The 16,351-nt window shown below is 34.9% G+C and overlaps 1 protein-coding gene across 2 annotated transcripts; it reads left to right on the top strand.

Annotated features, from left to right (window-relative positions):
• The first annotated feature begins 515 nt into the window (after positions 1-515).
• C4H11orf58 (chromosome 4 C11orf58 homolog) lies at positions 516-13,052 on the top strand. Of its 2 annotated transcripts, none has more exons than XM_005326764.5 (5): positions 516-736; positions 6,904-6,987; positions 9,811-9,871; positions 11,340-11,449; positions 11,958-13,052. In XM_005326764.5, exons 1-5 carry the CDS (start codon positions 674-676, stop codon positions 12,186-12,188), a joined length of 549 nt encoding a protein of 182 aa, XP_005326821.1. In that variant the 5' UTR covers positions 516-673; the 3' UTR covers positions 12,189-13,052. The 2 variants fall into 2 exon arrangements, with proteins under 2 accessions (XP_005326821.1, XP_040140629.1); XM_040284695.2 differs by having other exon boundaries at positions 519-758.
• Positions 13,053-16,351: the final 3,299 nt, after the last annotated feature.

Below are 16,351 nucleotides of genomic sequence, written 5' to 3'. Positions count from 1 at the left end.
AGGTGGATCTGCTTCAATAATGGCCAGTTAACCAGCATTCAATATCAAATTGAATTCACTTCGGTCTGAGGAAAATGGCAATATATTCGTGTGAATCTCCTAAAAGCCTGTTATGGGCAACTGAGAACACATACCAGGGTGAGAATGGAAGAAGCCTGTTTTTTATCCTGGGTATTCAATTGACCTCAAGCATTACATTTAAACCTAGGTGCTTAACTATGAGGGATGCATTTGCCCGGGTGGCAACGTCTCAGTGAAATGCGAAAACCTACTAGGCCTCTTTTGGTAGCGACGAAGCTCTCTCTCTCTTCAAAGCTCACCACTATACCCTTCCGCGGGAAAGCTCCCTCCACAAGCCGAAGAAGGAGGAGCCTACGAGGGCACTCCCGCCACACAGCACGAGCTGGCCGCTGTGCCTCCTGGGAATTGTAGTTTTAATCACACACTTATCTCTTATTGAGGCCAGTATGGAATGAATCCGGAAACTACAACTCCCAGGGTGCCTCGGACCGGCAAGCGGCCGCCGCGGTGACGACTGTGGCGGAGAAGGCCCGGAGGGGCTCTGCGTTCTGGAGTGGCGCTGCTTGGGCCGGTGGCAGATTGCGGGCTGCTGGTGTCGGGCTGAGGAGAACCGCGAGTGTTTTGGACATTTCGCGTCGGGATCCGCGCAACGATGAGCGCTGCCAGGGAGTCTCACCCGCACGGGGTGAAGCGTTCAGCCTCCCCAGACGACGATGTAAATAACAATGGCGGAGTGGGTGAGGGTTGAGGCCTACTGAAGGCTGGGGTAGGCCGGGAAGGGTGGACGAAGGGGGAAGAAGCGCCTGAAGTGGCTCTGAGGGGGAAGGCCAATCGGGGGAATCACGAATAACTGGGAAGTGTCTTCCTTTCTTGATAAGGATCGGAAGGTTTGAAGAGGGCCACATGCTGAGAGCCAGGTACCTGCGTAGAAAGGGCGATTGTGGAAGGAAATCCTGATAGGATCGAGAAGTGAAAGAGCTTAGTCAAGGGATCGTCATTTGCGTGTTGGATGGTTGATGAAGCTGATTTCATTGGCCTTTTTATTCACGGTAGAGACGGCAAAAACGTTTCTGTTGTTAGGTTTGAAATGTTCCTATGATAATGGCGAAATGTTCGTGGTGCACATTTGAACACTTTCTCCGACCTGGAGTATTTTTGCAGTCTACTGTTGATGATTATCTTTAATGTACTCGTAAAAGTGAACAGCTGCATTGAACCGAAAAAAATTGTACCAGGGACGTAATTTGGTACCGATATTTGGTAAAGTGGTGAGGTCTAAGACAGTGAGACCCAGAATCCCATTTTGATAGCATACCTTGTTCTTCCTTCGCCTTACCCCCAAACCTTTTCCTTATCAGTTTAAGTAACAAAAATAATAGTTCTGTAAAGTAACTCATTAAATATTGACTTCTAAGCTAGGACTTGGGAATTAAAAGATGTAAGTGTGGTGCTTACGTTAAGCTCTTTTGCATATTTGGCCTAGCTCTAGCGCAATGTGATGGAAACTGCAGGTAACCAGTATTTGTAAAAAAAAAATTGTCCTTCATAGAATGAATAAAGGCCTTGGGAACACTGATAGGAAAATTATTGGGAAGGAGTCATGGAGAGGTCATCTTTAAAGACCATGGAAGGACATTTTTTTTCCTCCAGTTATTGTTTAAAGCACTGTCGATTTCTGAATGTGTAGTTATTTTCAGTAATGCAGTTAAGTGCCTTTCACAATATCTTTGAACCACACTGGCTCGATACTATTTTGTGCTCAATGAGATGGTGCTAAGACCCACCTCTCTATGGGTGGAAGGTGGGATGTGGACACAAATAGTAAGAATCTTTAAGGAAATTTATTTTTAGCTCTGCAGAAAGATTAGTAATCATTGGAGATTAACTTGGCTGTAATATTAAAGGTTACCACATTGTTTTTCTCCTCATATTTAACTGTGACTCAATTGCTAGGATATCAGATTTCCTAAATTCAGAAATAAACAGTCTTTTAAACTTGACCAAAAAACTGCAGGTAATATTATGTATTTAGGAGAAAGTTAAAGGGATATTTATTGAGTCTCTACAGCTTCTGATAAGATCAATTTAAACTAGAAGATTTTAATACCTTTTCCAATCCTATAAGCATCCCTATCTCAAAAAAGAAAAAGGACTAGGGTCCTAGCTCAGAGGTAAATAGCCCCTGGGTTCAAACCTCAGTACCCTCCCCTGTCCAAAAAAGGAGATGGTTATGGTTCAAGATTAGGATTTGGGGGCTGGGGTTGTTGCTCACCTGTAGAGCGTTTGCCTGGCATTCGTGAGGCCCTGGGTTCGATCCTCAGCAACTTAAAAAAAAAAAAAAAAAAGATTAGGATTTGGAAGCATCAAGTATCAAGTAAAGTATTATTCTAAAAATGATTATGTTGCTAATGTTACAGTACAGTGACCTGTACCTCTTTCATGAGATTTTTATTATTTTTACTGGTAATTGGGAGTTATCCTCAAGTACTTGTTTTAAAAATACTTGTTAAATCACATATTTTTAAACTAGACTTCAAAACTGTAGAAAATCAATTGTAATTTGTAGTTGGTCAGCAGTTTCTAATGAGCAGCTACTTCTTGTAAAAAATAAGTCTTTTTGCCCACTGATGTCACATAATTGGGAGTAATAGAACATTTAAGAGATATTAAAATAGATATTAAATCAGGCTATAACTCTAGGAAAATGCTAACAGTGTAGAGTCACTAAGATACATATTGAGGAAAATTGACTGCATAGTAAAGAATATTAAGGATGATGGCAACTTAGAGGTTCCATCAGTTTGGTTGGAATGGAGACATGAAAACTACTTATAGGGAGTGGGGAGGTTCATTTGATAAACTGGTGGAGAACCTCTAGAAATGTTATTAGACACCCGTGTGCTTTTTCAAATGTAGCACTTCAGCAAGGTACTTGTTAAATTTTGAAAGAAAGAACCAGAAAACTTAATGATATTATCTTTAAATTAGGATTAGATGTTGTAGGTAATAGGGTTATTTATGTAAAAACACTGTAAAGCTGTTGGCTTTGGGGGGGGGAATGTTGGTGCTAGGCATTGAACCCAGGACCTCAAGCATGCTAAGCACCACTTACTGCAGAACTACAGCCCCAACCTTTGTTTGCTCTTTCAGTAGAAATAGAAGATCAGGAAAGTTGGGTTTTAGACCGTTGTTTTTAACTTAATTCTCTACATTTTGTTCATAGACTACCTTCAATGTGCAGTTTAATTTGGTCATGTACAGTATGGTGTGAAAAAAGCAGAGGACTTAGGGCCAGAGAACTGAAACAAATCACCTGGCTCTCTGAACCTCAGTGTCCTTATTTGTTAAATGAACTGTTATGAGGGGGATTTTGAGAGACTGTAAGTGAAAAGCTATTCATAGATTATAAAACTTTCCAGGTTGAGTTTCCCTTGTGCTTAGGGCCAGATTTTTTTTATTTTGAAATGTATACATATGTATATGTAAATATGTATGTATGTGTATCTTGGGGATAGGCCCCACATTTAAATAAGGAATTAATTTGTTTCATGTGCATCTTATAGCCTGAAGGTAATTTATACAATATTTTTAGGTGCTCCTACATTTTGATTGTGACCTGAACAGAAGATTAGGTGTGGAATTTTCCACTTATGGTGTCATGTTAGTGATCAAAATGTTTTGGAATTTTAGAGCTTTTCAGATTAAGGATGCTCAAGCTGTATGCAGTTCTTAGGTGTTATATTCTTAAGACAGTGTCTTAAAAGAGGTCTGTTTTTGTAGATCAGGAAATAAAACGAAATTAAATTTTATATCTAGGCTCACAGATTAAATGATATAATGCAACTGAAATCCAAAGCATCATTAGTACTTTTTAAAAATTTTTTAAACCATATTGAACCAGAAATAGTTAAGACCAAATGGCCTATAAAAAGATATGAGCGGTCAGATGGAAAGAAGTAGAGATTTGTAACTTAGGTAGCCAAAATTATGAGAACATGTAATCCCTTCCACCAGAAAGAATTTAGAAGAACCACAGTGGGTCCCGTGTGTTACAAATGCTTTGACCCTAATATGCCCAGAAGTAATTCTCATTGTTTTTATATTCTTTTATACTTTTGTGAATAATTTTCAGAAGAAAGAATAAAGAGGTAGTGAAAGGGGCCCTATTCAAAATTTTGATACAAATTTAACAATAGCAAACCTAAATTTCTCTTCTATGTTTTTCTGATTTTTAAATTTTTTTTTCAGTTGTTCATGGACTTTTATTTTATTCATTTATTTATATGCGGTGCTGAGAATTGAAGCCAGTGCCTCACACATGCTAGTCAAGTACTCTACCACTGAGCCGCAACCCCAGCCCCATTTTTCTGATTTTAATAGTGTATATACACAAGAGTTCACATTCTCTGAATACAGCTAATTGCTCATCAGCTGTTGTGTGTGAACCTGGAACATACAATTTAAGATTTAATGTTTATTTCTAAAAGCTTTTAGCTTTATCCTTACTTCTCATTCTTTTATTGGCAATATCCGACTAATAACACTTGAATTTTTAAAAAAATTTTTGATTACTTAAAATTCTGTTGAGCAGGGGTTTATTGTCTTTGCTCCTTAATTACAGAACATTTCCATTTTAGACTATAACTCAATTAGAGTGATCAATGGATGGCTTTTTTTCTCCTTTTTTTTTATTGTTGGTTGTTCAAAACATTACATAGTTCTTAATATATCATATTTCACAGTTTGATTCAAGTGGGTTATGAACTCCCAATTTTACCCCATATACAGATTGCTGTCTCACATCAGTTACCCTTCCATTGATTTACATATTGCCGTTCTAGTGACTGATGTATTCTGCTGTCTATCCTATTCTCTACTATCCCCCCTCCCCTCCCCTCCCCTCCCCTTTTCTCTCTCTACCCCCTCTACTGTAAATTATTTCTTCCACTTGTATTATCTTGTTTTACCCCTCCTTTCCTCTTATATGTAATTTTGTATAACCCTGAGGATCACCTTCCATTTCCATGCGATTTCCCTTCTCACTCCCTTTCCTTCCCATCTCTCATTCCTTCTTCTCAAGCTCTTGTCCCTACCCTGTCCTTGGTTACTCCCCTTATATCAAAAGAGTCATTTGGCATTTGTTTTTTAAAGATTGGCTAGCTTCACTTTGGATGGCTTTTTTTCTAAATCTTTTCTTTCATTCACGTTTGTATATACACCTACATTCAGCCTTTGTTTACTTACAAACACAACCAATTAAATTTTGGTCCACAAACATCATAAAAGATTAAATAAAGATCACACATCCTTTTTGAAAAATGAGATGATCCAAACTCTTATTGCAGAATATGGCAAGGTAAAGTTCTTCCTGTTGAATGACCCTCTGGATGCGTGTACCATTATTTCTTCATTTGTCCTTGTTGTTGCTGTTTTTCTTTGTCTCACATCTCTTGATTTGGAGAACAAAGTCTAGTATTTCATCAACAAAGAACTCATAGTCTTGAGATTTTTGCACATAGTGAATTTCATCTTCATTTTTAGTTTATAGTTGTATTGCCTATCATTTTGCATTTGCCTGTATTTTGTTTATTTATTTATTTATTTTTGTTCTAATCATGGTAAAATGCCTTCTGTCAGTTTTCCTCTCCTTGCCATTATGGGTGGAAAAGGAACAATTCTGAATTCTCATCTGAGTACAATGAATTCTAAAAGCAGACTACAGAGACATGATGAATTCTTGAAAGATGATGATGCAGTACTTTGGACACAATGAGAAAAGCCTTCCACAATTCTTGTTTCTTATTATTATTTAAGTCATTTTAACTTTGGGGGGAATAATTGATGAATAAAATGATTCTTAACCTTAATTTTAAGATAAAGGGAAAAACAGGGCTGGGGCTGGGGCTTAGTGGTAGAGCACTTGCCTGGCATGTGTAAGGCACTGGGTTTGATTCTCAGCACCACATATAAATAAATAAAGGTCTATCAACAACTAAAAAAAAATTTTTTTTAAAGAATTGTCACTGAGGAAAATTTTCTCTTAAAAAAGGGCGGGGGGAACAGTCATTAGAATTCCATGATATGTTTTAGGTTTATAAAATGATTTAGTGGGACCATTGATGATGCAAGGTAGAATTAGTTTTTAGTCTGTTCTTTTAAAAAAAGAAGTAAATTTTCTTTGTTCTTTGGAAAATCTTAAAGAATAAAAGTGATAATATCTCAATTTTAACTAATAATAACTGCTCAAAAGAAACTGAAAAATTAAAATTAGGTCCAATGAATCCTGATGGTATGCTATCATTAGCATATCACTAAAGCCAGAATTTTTAAATTTTCAACTAAAAATTGTTGCAGCCTTTTGGGTTCAAAATACTAGATGCTCTAAGCCCCTTCAGGGTTCAGGGTTCTAGGGAAGTGGGTATCAAATGTGATCTTCCCATCAAAGGTATTACTTGAGAATTTGTTAGAAATTCCCTAGAGGGTGGGGACATAGCTCAGTAGTACAGTGCTTGCCTAGCAGGCACAAGGCCCAGGATTCATACCCCAGTACCTCAGGAAGAAAGAAATTCCCTACCCCAGCCTTACTGAATCTGAAACTCTGCGGGTATAGAACAGCAATCTCTTTTAACAAGTCCTTTGGGTGATTCTGATATATGTAAACTTTTGAAACTGAGAGCTCCGGCTGCAAAAGAAGAATTCAGCTCAGATGAAATAAAAAAGGAGCATATTTAAATTCAAATGTGACGTATGTCCTTAACTTTCCAAGCATGAACGACTATAGCTATTTATAGTTAAAATTGACGGCAGGGTAGACTTAGAGACTTTAAATTTTTTAATTCTTCTTTTTATGCTAGAAAAATAATCAACTAATTTATTTTCTAGCTTGGATCTAGCAATTGGGAGGCAGCAGACTTGGGCAATGAAGAGAGAAAACAAAAATTCTTGAGACTTATGGGTGCAGGCAAAGTAAGTAGCACATGGTATGACTTTTTTATCTTTTCTGTGAAAATGCCTTTTTTTTTTTTTTTTGGTATATGTTAAGTAAGAAGGACTGAATACATTTTGTTCCCATTTACCTGTTTTGCATTACTTTTGGCTTTGGAAAAGAAACCCAGCCTAATCAAGCACTTAAAATTTATAATATTTCTGAAACCACTTCCAGAATTCTCAGTGCTTCTGGCAGTATGGTTGGAGACTTCACAGAGAAAATGTTGTTTTCAGGAGATTCAAGCCAGAGGAGAAAGGAAATGTAAAAGTTTATGATTTGTTATCTGTTGGCCTGATGGTTTTAAGAGAAGGTATTTCTGAACAGGTTATCTGGAACCTATGTGAAAAGTCTTTTATATTTCATAGCTGTCTCCAACTAGTGGTAGTAGCCACAACATTTTACTTGTTTAGTTTTATGGGGGTTTTTTGTTTTGTTTTGTTTTGTTTTTGCATATGTGTAAAGTATTGGGGATTGAATCCAGGCACTACGCTGTACCACTGAGGTACCTTCCAGCTAATTTTTTAAAATTTTATTTTTGACAGAATTTCACTAAAGTTGCTGAGACTAGCCTTAATCTTGAGGTCTTCCTGCCTGGATTACAGGTGTACACCATTGCCCCAAACAAGATATTCAATATATTTTATTCAGTTTAATGAACATAATAGAAGGTATAAAATATGGATACCAAGAAAATATCACCTATTGAAAAACTTTTTTTTCCTAGCAATATATTTTTACACGTAAATACCGTGGTCTCTAAACATTTGTTTTTTATAAGCAGGTAAACTAACTTTTATAATATTTATAGTTTGTAGTTTCCTACAAACTAAATTTGAAAGAAACAGAAAAACATTTTTTTTTCTTTTTAAGGTACCTTAAATGAAATTCAGCCCTCATTTTGTCATACAAAAGAATACATTCATGTATTTTACCAGTAATTATTGATTACCCACTACCTGCTAGGCACTGTATTAGATTCTGTGGGTCACAAATCAATAAGACATGTTTGGAGTCATAATAGAGGAAACTGGATAATAATAACAATACAGAATTATAATTGCCATGAGAGAGCCGTATACATGCTACGGTGGAATCATGGAGAAGGATAGCTAAGTCTGGCTTAGCAGTACAAGACAGCTTCCGAAAAATAGAATTGATCTATATCTGAAAGGATGAAAAGGAGTAAGCCAGACTGCATCAGTTGTTTTGGGGATAGGGAGAAGTCATGTAAAACATGAAGACCTATATATAGGAAGAATTTATGTAATATCTCATATAACTCCAGATTTCCCAGTAATTTTTAGCTTGTCATATAATTTATAGCTTGAGTTTCTCTTGTTTCATGCAAATAAAACCTTTGTTATGATTTATTAAGTAAGTAATAGATTAGGGGGCTCTCTTACCATGAGATATTCCTGGGGCATCAGAAATGGTGGAAAAGTTAACTCTTCTGGTACTTAGAACATCGTAACATAAAATTTTGAAAATTTAGCTATTAGTAAATAGGCTCTTTATCATACGTTAAATTCTTTGTTGTAGCAGCTAGGAATGCAGCCTAGTGGTAAGTCACATATTCAGCATGTGCAAGGCCCAGGGTTCAATCCTCAACACCAAAACACAAAATAACACAAAAAGTTTTTTGCTGTAGAAGCCAAGATTATATTCCTGGTCTTCATATGAACTGTTTAGATATTCTGTTTTATGGCTACAAAATACATTCTTCATAGTAGCCAGCTAGCATGAACACTCTTTTGGTCATAGGAAGAACCAGCTGATAAAGTATGAACAGATAAGTACAATACTGTCATCATCCTAGAATAAGTTGATGCCATTATATTTATATTCAAACCTGTCAATGGGATATCTGTTTTGCAATCTACAGCAGCAGCACATTAAATCACTGATTTGTTTAAATGTAGATGGCATATAAGGTAATAGTGTTAATGCCTGAAGCTTTTTAGTGTTATCTTTTTGTGTGAATATGTCTTGCCATTGTTTCACAATAGGAAGGCTCCTTACTATATCTTCACAGAAGATTGGTTTGAGATTGCTTTACAAAGTTCCCTTTAATCATTTATTATGTATTTCAGTGAATAATTTATTTTTTGATCTTATGAAACTAAATATACCACAGAGTAGATTGGATTAAGATTAAATCTATAACTGGATCAAATTGTTTTTATACTTTCTAGTATTAGTATTAGATTGTTTTAGATTCTGTTCTTTTTTGACGGGTTGAGATTAGGAGTTGCTTATAGCCTAATAGCAAAGAGTTTTTTGTGTTATATTGTAAACAGTAATGATTATTTTAATTTTTTGTATTTAAAAAATCTGTTACTTTGTACATTTTAAGTCTGTTCATTGTTTCATATTTCTTTACCTAGATAGACTCTGCTGTCTTACCATGAGATATTCCTGGGGCATCAGAAATGGGGGGAAAGTTAAATCTACTCATTTACTGGACTTTTAAGACCGAATTTTCTAGTTACTTATCCATGTCACTTAAAATTTCAACCCGATCTCTACTCCTACTTTATACTCTTTCCCCTTATTTTACTCTGCTTTATTTTAATGACACTACCTTCTCTACTGTGATTTGCTATTGATTACATTTGTCCATCTCCCTTACCCATCCCTGTCATTGCCAGAATGTAAGTTGCATAAAGGCAGAGTTGTGAATTTATTCCTTTGGCTCTACTATATCCCAGAAGCCTGGATTAGTTTTCATTACATAGTGGACATTCAATAATTATGCTAAATTAGAAGACTCAAATTCTAATGTATTTGCTACTTTCTTATAGAAAGAACATACTGGTCGTCTTGTCATAGGAGATCATAAATCAACATCTCACTTTCGAACAGGTAAGAAAGTCAAATAATTAGAATGGAGGTGCTAAATTTGGTATATGAAACAATTGTACATATTTTGGGATACTATTAACCTCTGTACATAGTTCTGTTAAAATTGAAATAGTAGAATTGCAAATGTATGTATATTACATGAAAACATGTCCCCTGTTTCATGTAAAGTATAAAATATGGGTTTTGCTTTAAAAGATAAGAGTATATATCATATATATAAATAGTCTAACCAAGAAATTAACCTTTTTCTGTTTTCATTTTTACTGATTAAGAACATACATTTTACTTGTATTGAGATTTTTATACCTAATCTTGCCAACTGTGATACGTATAGAATTCTTTTTCATTGTATCAGTTACTTACCATATAATGTGTAGTTGGCATATTTTACTGCTTTTGAGCTTATTTACTAAGTTCTGTCCTGAAATCTTTGAAGAATATACATTAATTGCAGTCTGAAGAAATAAACTTTTTTTTTTCTTTTTACTACTGAGGGAAACTTAATAAAAACTGAATTTGAATTTCGCTTGTTGAAAAGTAAAATTTTCAACTGTTTAAAATTGATCCTATTCTCCATTGGATCAATTTGTCTCTCATTGGATCATTGTCTCCATGGACATTATTAACAATGCATCATAACCTAGATTAAACTCAATTTTTTTAATTATTTAAGTTAATTTTATAGGTCTAATATATAGCACATTAGAAATTAATGGGTCTTTCATTTTTCTGATAAACAGTTATCAAATTGATTTACTTTGCTACATAAGGCAAAAAAAAGAGCTTTGCAGAAAGAAAAAATATTTTAACTGCTGCATTTACTCTTAAAACTGGGAACTTAATGAATAAAAACAATGCAGAGCCCTACCATTTGAAGAAAACCTGAAATTCCTCTTATATTGATAAAACATGGCAAAGGAAACGCCAGTGATATTGGTAACATTCCCTTTCTTGGGCGGTAAGTTTGTTTATAGTTGTTTAGTATCCTGCTGCATAAATGAATTACAACAGAATTACATAAAATAAATATACAAATATCACATAATAATAATTTTTAAGTTTATGTTGCTTCAGTTAGCTGATAAGCAAAGACAGGCATAAAGGAGAACCATTCAGAGGTCATTTTTATATATTCATTCTCTGAATATAATTGTTTGCCTTTTAACTTTCTTTCCAAAAATAGATGGGATGTTTTTGTTTGATGGAGATTTTTGTTTTGTTTTAGGTGACTTAGAGAAAACTTTCAGAATAGTCATTAAATATTTCTGTAATTCAGAGGGCTAATTACTAATAACTAATCATAAATACATCTTTCAGTTATAGAAACCTATCCACAAAATTCATTGTAAAATTAGTCACAGAGTATTCAACTCTGAATATAATGGCATCTGTATTATGGGGTTTTTTTTGTAATCAGATGTTTTTATTAATTTGACTGAAACATAACCAAAGTACAATGGACATACAGGGGAAGAAGACAAGAAAATTAATGAAGAACTGGAGTCTCAATATCAACAAAGTATGGACAGTAAATTATCAGGAAGATATCGACGACATTGTGGACTTGGCTTCAGTGAGGTAGTGATTAACTTGTTTTCATTGATTGGGAAGATAATTTCAATTTGATATCATTTGTTTCTGTTGGATTACACTAGCAACCAAGTATCCTAATGTAGATAGCTTTCTTTGTACAGATATTTAAAATATTATTACCCAACCATGTCTTTCTAGAGATAATCAGATATTTTTTAACACTTTAAATGTATTTTCCAATAGTGGCTTAAACATACAAGTTAGACCAAATATTTTATATAAGGGTTTACAAGAGTTCTTTCTCAATTGTTGCTTAGGTGAGCTCTTTTTTGTTATGAGTTAATTTATTATGAGTTAATGTATAACTGGTTGTTCTACAGAATATAACATGTAAATATATGTATGCATAATATAATATGCAAAACATTGGTAATTGATTTCCACATAAACATCAATGGTTAATTTACCCTACTAAGAGTCTTTCCCAGTTTTTATTCTGTCTATCCCAGTTTTGATGCTGGTTTTACAAAGAACCTCTTAATTGATGTTTTAGGTAGAAGATCATGATGGAGAAGGTGATGTGGCTGGGGATGATGATGATGATGATGATTCACCTGATCCTGAAAGTCCAGATGATTCTGAAAGTGACTCAGAATCAGAAAAAGAAGAATCTGCTGAAGAACTCCAAGCTACTGAGCACCCTGATGAAGTGGAAGATCCCAAAAACAAAAAAGATGCAAAAAGCAATTATAAAATGATGTTTGTTAAATCCAGTGGTTCATAACTCCCAAACACTTAGTCTTTGTATTAAAAGTAAGCCTTATTGTTATAATGCACAGTGGAGGACTGCTTATAGAGCACAGACCTTTGTATTATAATTTTTAAAAAGGCCCTTTTAAATAATTACAAAGTGTTTGCTTTCAAATGCCATTCGTTACACTTTTATGGGCATGACTATAACCATTTTGTAAAGAGTAAGAGTTGTATAAAATAAATAAATACAGTACTCAACTTCCTTTCATATTAGCATCATCAGCCCTTTAACCTCACCTTTTACCCCTTCTGATGCATTGTGAGGAAGACACTTTTGTGTTTGGTAGCTATTTCATCCTTGTTTTCGTTCCTTCATATTTTTCTCTTATAAAAATTTGATACTGTGATGTGTTCATGAGAAATATTCCTAAACTGTAGTTTGTTAAAGTAGAATTATTCATCATGGATATTTCTGCTGCCAATCACAATCTAAATTATTGTTGGCAAAAGATTAGCTATTTAGTTTACTCTTACCAATTCAGTTCTGCTCTTTTGGACCAAAACAACATGAGAGCAAGTACATTAATCAAAGTCCCAAGTTTTCAGTTCTATATAGGATGATGGGACATATTGGGTTAACATCTGTTGGGTGGGAATTCAACTGACATACATTTGGAATGTATAATCCCAGCTTTTATAATAATTTGGATTACATTGTATGTTGGGTTTTTGATAAAATTTGGCTAAATTTTTACAAATGAAATTATTTCTCTGATCATTTAGTCCTATCTATTTAGAAATATGTTAAACTGGATTTTTTTTTTTTAAGCAACATGTGACCAAAGTTCATTTTTTTCTCCTTAAGGTCTAAATAAAGAGAAAGCAGTTTCCCATATTTGGTTGTGATACCTTTGTCCTCATTGTCTAAAAATGAGGAATGGGCTTATTGACTAAGAAGCTGAAACAAGAAATTCTCTTCATTTTATCCCAGTGCTATTACTTGATTGTCTAATTACTAAAAGAGGTATTAGTTTCTAATTTTATTGATTCTGTTGGAGTGAGATTAGAATAATCTGTGGTTACTTGGTTGATTTGTACAATGAATTAACATGCGTTATGGGTTAGTCAGTGGATCTGAATAATTGTTTCCAGTGTTTCCAAGTAACAGGTTCAAAGATTTGAGCCAAACCTGTTTGTGAAAGCTAAAAATTTTATATCTAGTTAAGTATGTATTTGATGTTTTTTCCCCCCAAGTACTCTATCATTTTGTAATTTAGAATGTGCTAGAGTGCAGCAACTAAAACAGGTGATTTCCGGTTATAGATTGTGTCTTGCAATATTTTTCATATATCTGGCTCCTAAAGTATGTTTTTTGTTTGTTTGTCTTATATTTTTTTAACTTCTCGTGTTGTTTGAAAATAGGTGCCACTTTACATATTTAAAATAATGAATTTAAGTGACAGTCAGTATGTATGACATTTAACATACTTGGTTTGTAGAAGTTTCGCTTTATTCAACTATTTTAATAAGAATGAGAGAGACCTGTGTTATGTTCTAAAAAGTAAGCATTTTCATTAATTCATGGTTTAAACATGCTGGGTTGCTTATGAGTCTTGGTTCTGATGTAAACAGAAGCATCTTCTGAAATAATTACACTGGAAAATCATTTTCATATTTCTTCATCTCCACAGAGAAATTCTGATTTCAGCTCATGTGTTATTGGGCACTAACAATTCAGGGTTAGAGTAAATTTAGGTCTGTTGGTTCATGAGTCCTGGCAGTACATTAAACATAATAGCTGTCTTTTTAAAAGCATAAACATTATGGATTTTTTTCAACTCAGATTGGAAGAAATATATTAAAGAAGATGGATGTTATGTAATCTTTCTACCTCTACTAAAGAAAAAAAAAATCAGGAGGGAAAACATTACTTTTGTACAGTGAAACGCTATTGAAAAGTTTCAGGGCAACTTTTTCCATGTCTTTGATAATTTCATAACTGAAATGCACTTCTCCCAAATTTGCCTATCAAATATTTACATGTACCAATAATCTAATAAGCCTTTTTATTGAAAATGCTTTCAATACAGATTCCAATGTTATTTGTTATTAGGGAAAAGTTTCAAATATTTTTAAAATCTGGGAAAACAAGGTACAGAAAAAACCTGGGAATGATTAAGGTATAATTTGAAAACAGGTCACATTCAGCTCTATTCTTTACACCTGTTATGTCAAGTCAATTCTCCCTAAGGGTTTAAAAACTTTTATTCTGAAACTTATGGCCCACCCCCCTGCCCCATACCCTTCATGTGTCCTTGGCTCTGTAGTACAGATTCTTATGTAGAAATTCCCTACCTCTACCTTGGTGTTAAACTAACCTCTAGCCTGACTTCAAGTCTGGGTCTCCATTCCTCATAAATAAATTGAGGATAGCAGTGTGACCACCTCCTATAGTTAATGCAAGTAAAAAGTTATGTGCACAAGTAGGTAATGTGATTAATAAATGCAAGCAACTGTAAAATCCTTTGTATCTTATGAACCCAGTACTTTTGATTGTCATTTGAGTCTTAGACCTCTTCTTTAACCTATTAGTGTTTGTTTTGTGGTCTGAAGATCAAATCCAGAGTCTTGTGCATGCTAAAAAAGCAGTCTACCACTGAGCCAGCCACATCCCCAGCCCACTATTATTTATTTTTGTCAGCATTTGCAGGTGTTTTTAGAAGTTTGCTCCCAGGTACCACACCATGTGCTTCAGTCTGATCCTCTTCACCTTTTGTATACAATTTTAATATCTTGTTTCTCTTACTGTCTAGACTTCCATCCCCTCCCTCAGTCCACTCCAATGGGACTTCTACCCACCTTTGACACACCACATTGAAAAATTTTCATCAAAAGTTCTTGTTTTCCTAAAACTTTTGTTGACTCAGCAGTTCTTGCCATTGTTAACAGTGGAATATTCATACTCCCACTGTATATGAAGGGGTTCAACACAATTTCCCAGTCCTGTGCATTTACATGTACTTGTGCTAAAATTATTTCCTTTAAAATGAGTCTTTCACTGGAGAAAGGCAACCTAATTGTTTAATAGTCCCAAGGAGTACGATCTTTTAAGGATCCAAAGGAACAATTTGAAACATTTTTGTTGAGGCTTGAGTGACTCTGGCATTTCAGATGGTGCTATGGTTTGAATGTCCCCACCAAAACAGATTTTTTTTTTTTTTTTAAATAAGTGCCTTCATGAATTCATTGACTGTACGGGTGAAGTTACGGGATCAAGAGTGGAGGTGTTGGCTGGGTTTGTAGCTTACTTAGTTCAATTACCAGTACTACGTGCAAAATAAAGGTATTGTGTCCACCTACAACTAAAAATATTTTTTTTTCCACACATTTTCTTAACCCTTCCACTCTTCTGCCACCAACAACAGCACAGAGGTCCTCAGCAATTGCTGGTATTAATGTTCTGGCACTTGTATCTTGGATTGCCCAGCCTCCAGAAGTGTAAGAAGTAAACTTTTGGAGTTAATGGAAATCTATAACAAAGTCTTGCACACACTAGACACACTACCACTGAGTTAAGTCACCAGCACCCTCCCCTTAAACAGTCCCCGTTTCTCAAGTTGACCTCAAACTTGGCTCAGGTGATTTCCTGCCTCAGCCTCCTAAGTACCTGGGAGTACCTGGGAACTGCAGGCACTCCACCACATCTAGCTAAAAATGACTTTCCACCCCACCCCAGTGCTGGGTTTTAAACCTGTGTCCTCACATGCTGAGCAAGTGCTCTACTGCTGACCTACATCCTCAGTTGTCTTTTCATTATAAATTACGCAGTCTAAGGTATTGCTACAGCTAGAAAGCAGATTAACAGATCATTTCCAGTTATGCACTCAGTGAAACCGGTAAAGAACTGATAGGTTTATTATAAATATTGGTGAAAGATCACTGACTTTTTTTAACCTAAATTTTAAGTTAAGATTGAGGGGCTGGGGATGTAGCTCATTGGCAGAGTGCTTGCCTAGCACATGTGAGGCACTGGGTTTGATCCTTAGCACCAAATAAAAATAAAGAAAATAAAGGCATTCTGTTCATCTACAACTACAATTTTTTAAGTTTCTAAAAGTCTATCATTGACCACTTTTTCATGTGAGAAAGATTTCTCAGTCCTTTTGTTTCTAGAAATAGCAATTTTCTCTTATA

Source organism: Ictidomys tridecemlineatus, chromosome 4 (genome assembly GCF_052094955.1).
Source record: "Ictidomys tridecemlineatus isolate mIctTri1 chromosome 4, mIctTri1.hap1, whole genome shotgun sequence".
NCBI classification, from domain to species: Eukaryota; Metazoa; Chordata; class Mammalia; order Rodentia; family Sciuridae; genus Ictidomys; species Ictidomys tridecemlineatus.
Note: the sequence above shows the minus strand (reverse complement) of the source record. Positions and strands in the feature narration are given on the sequence as shown.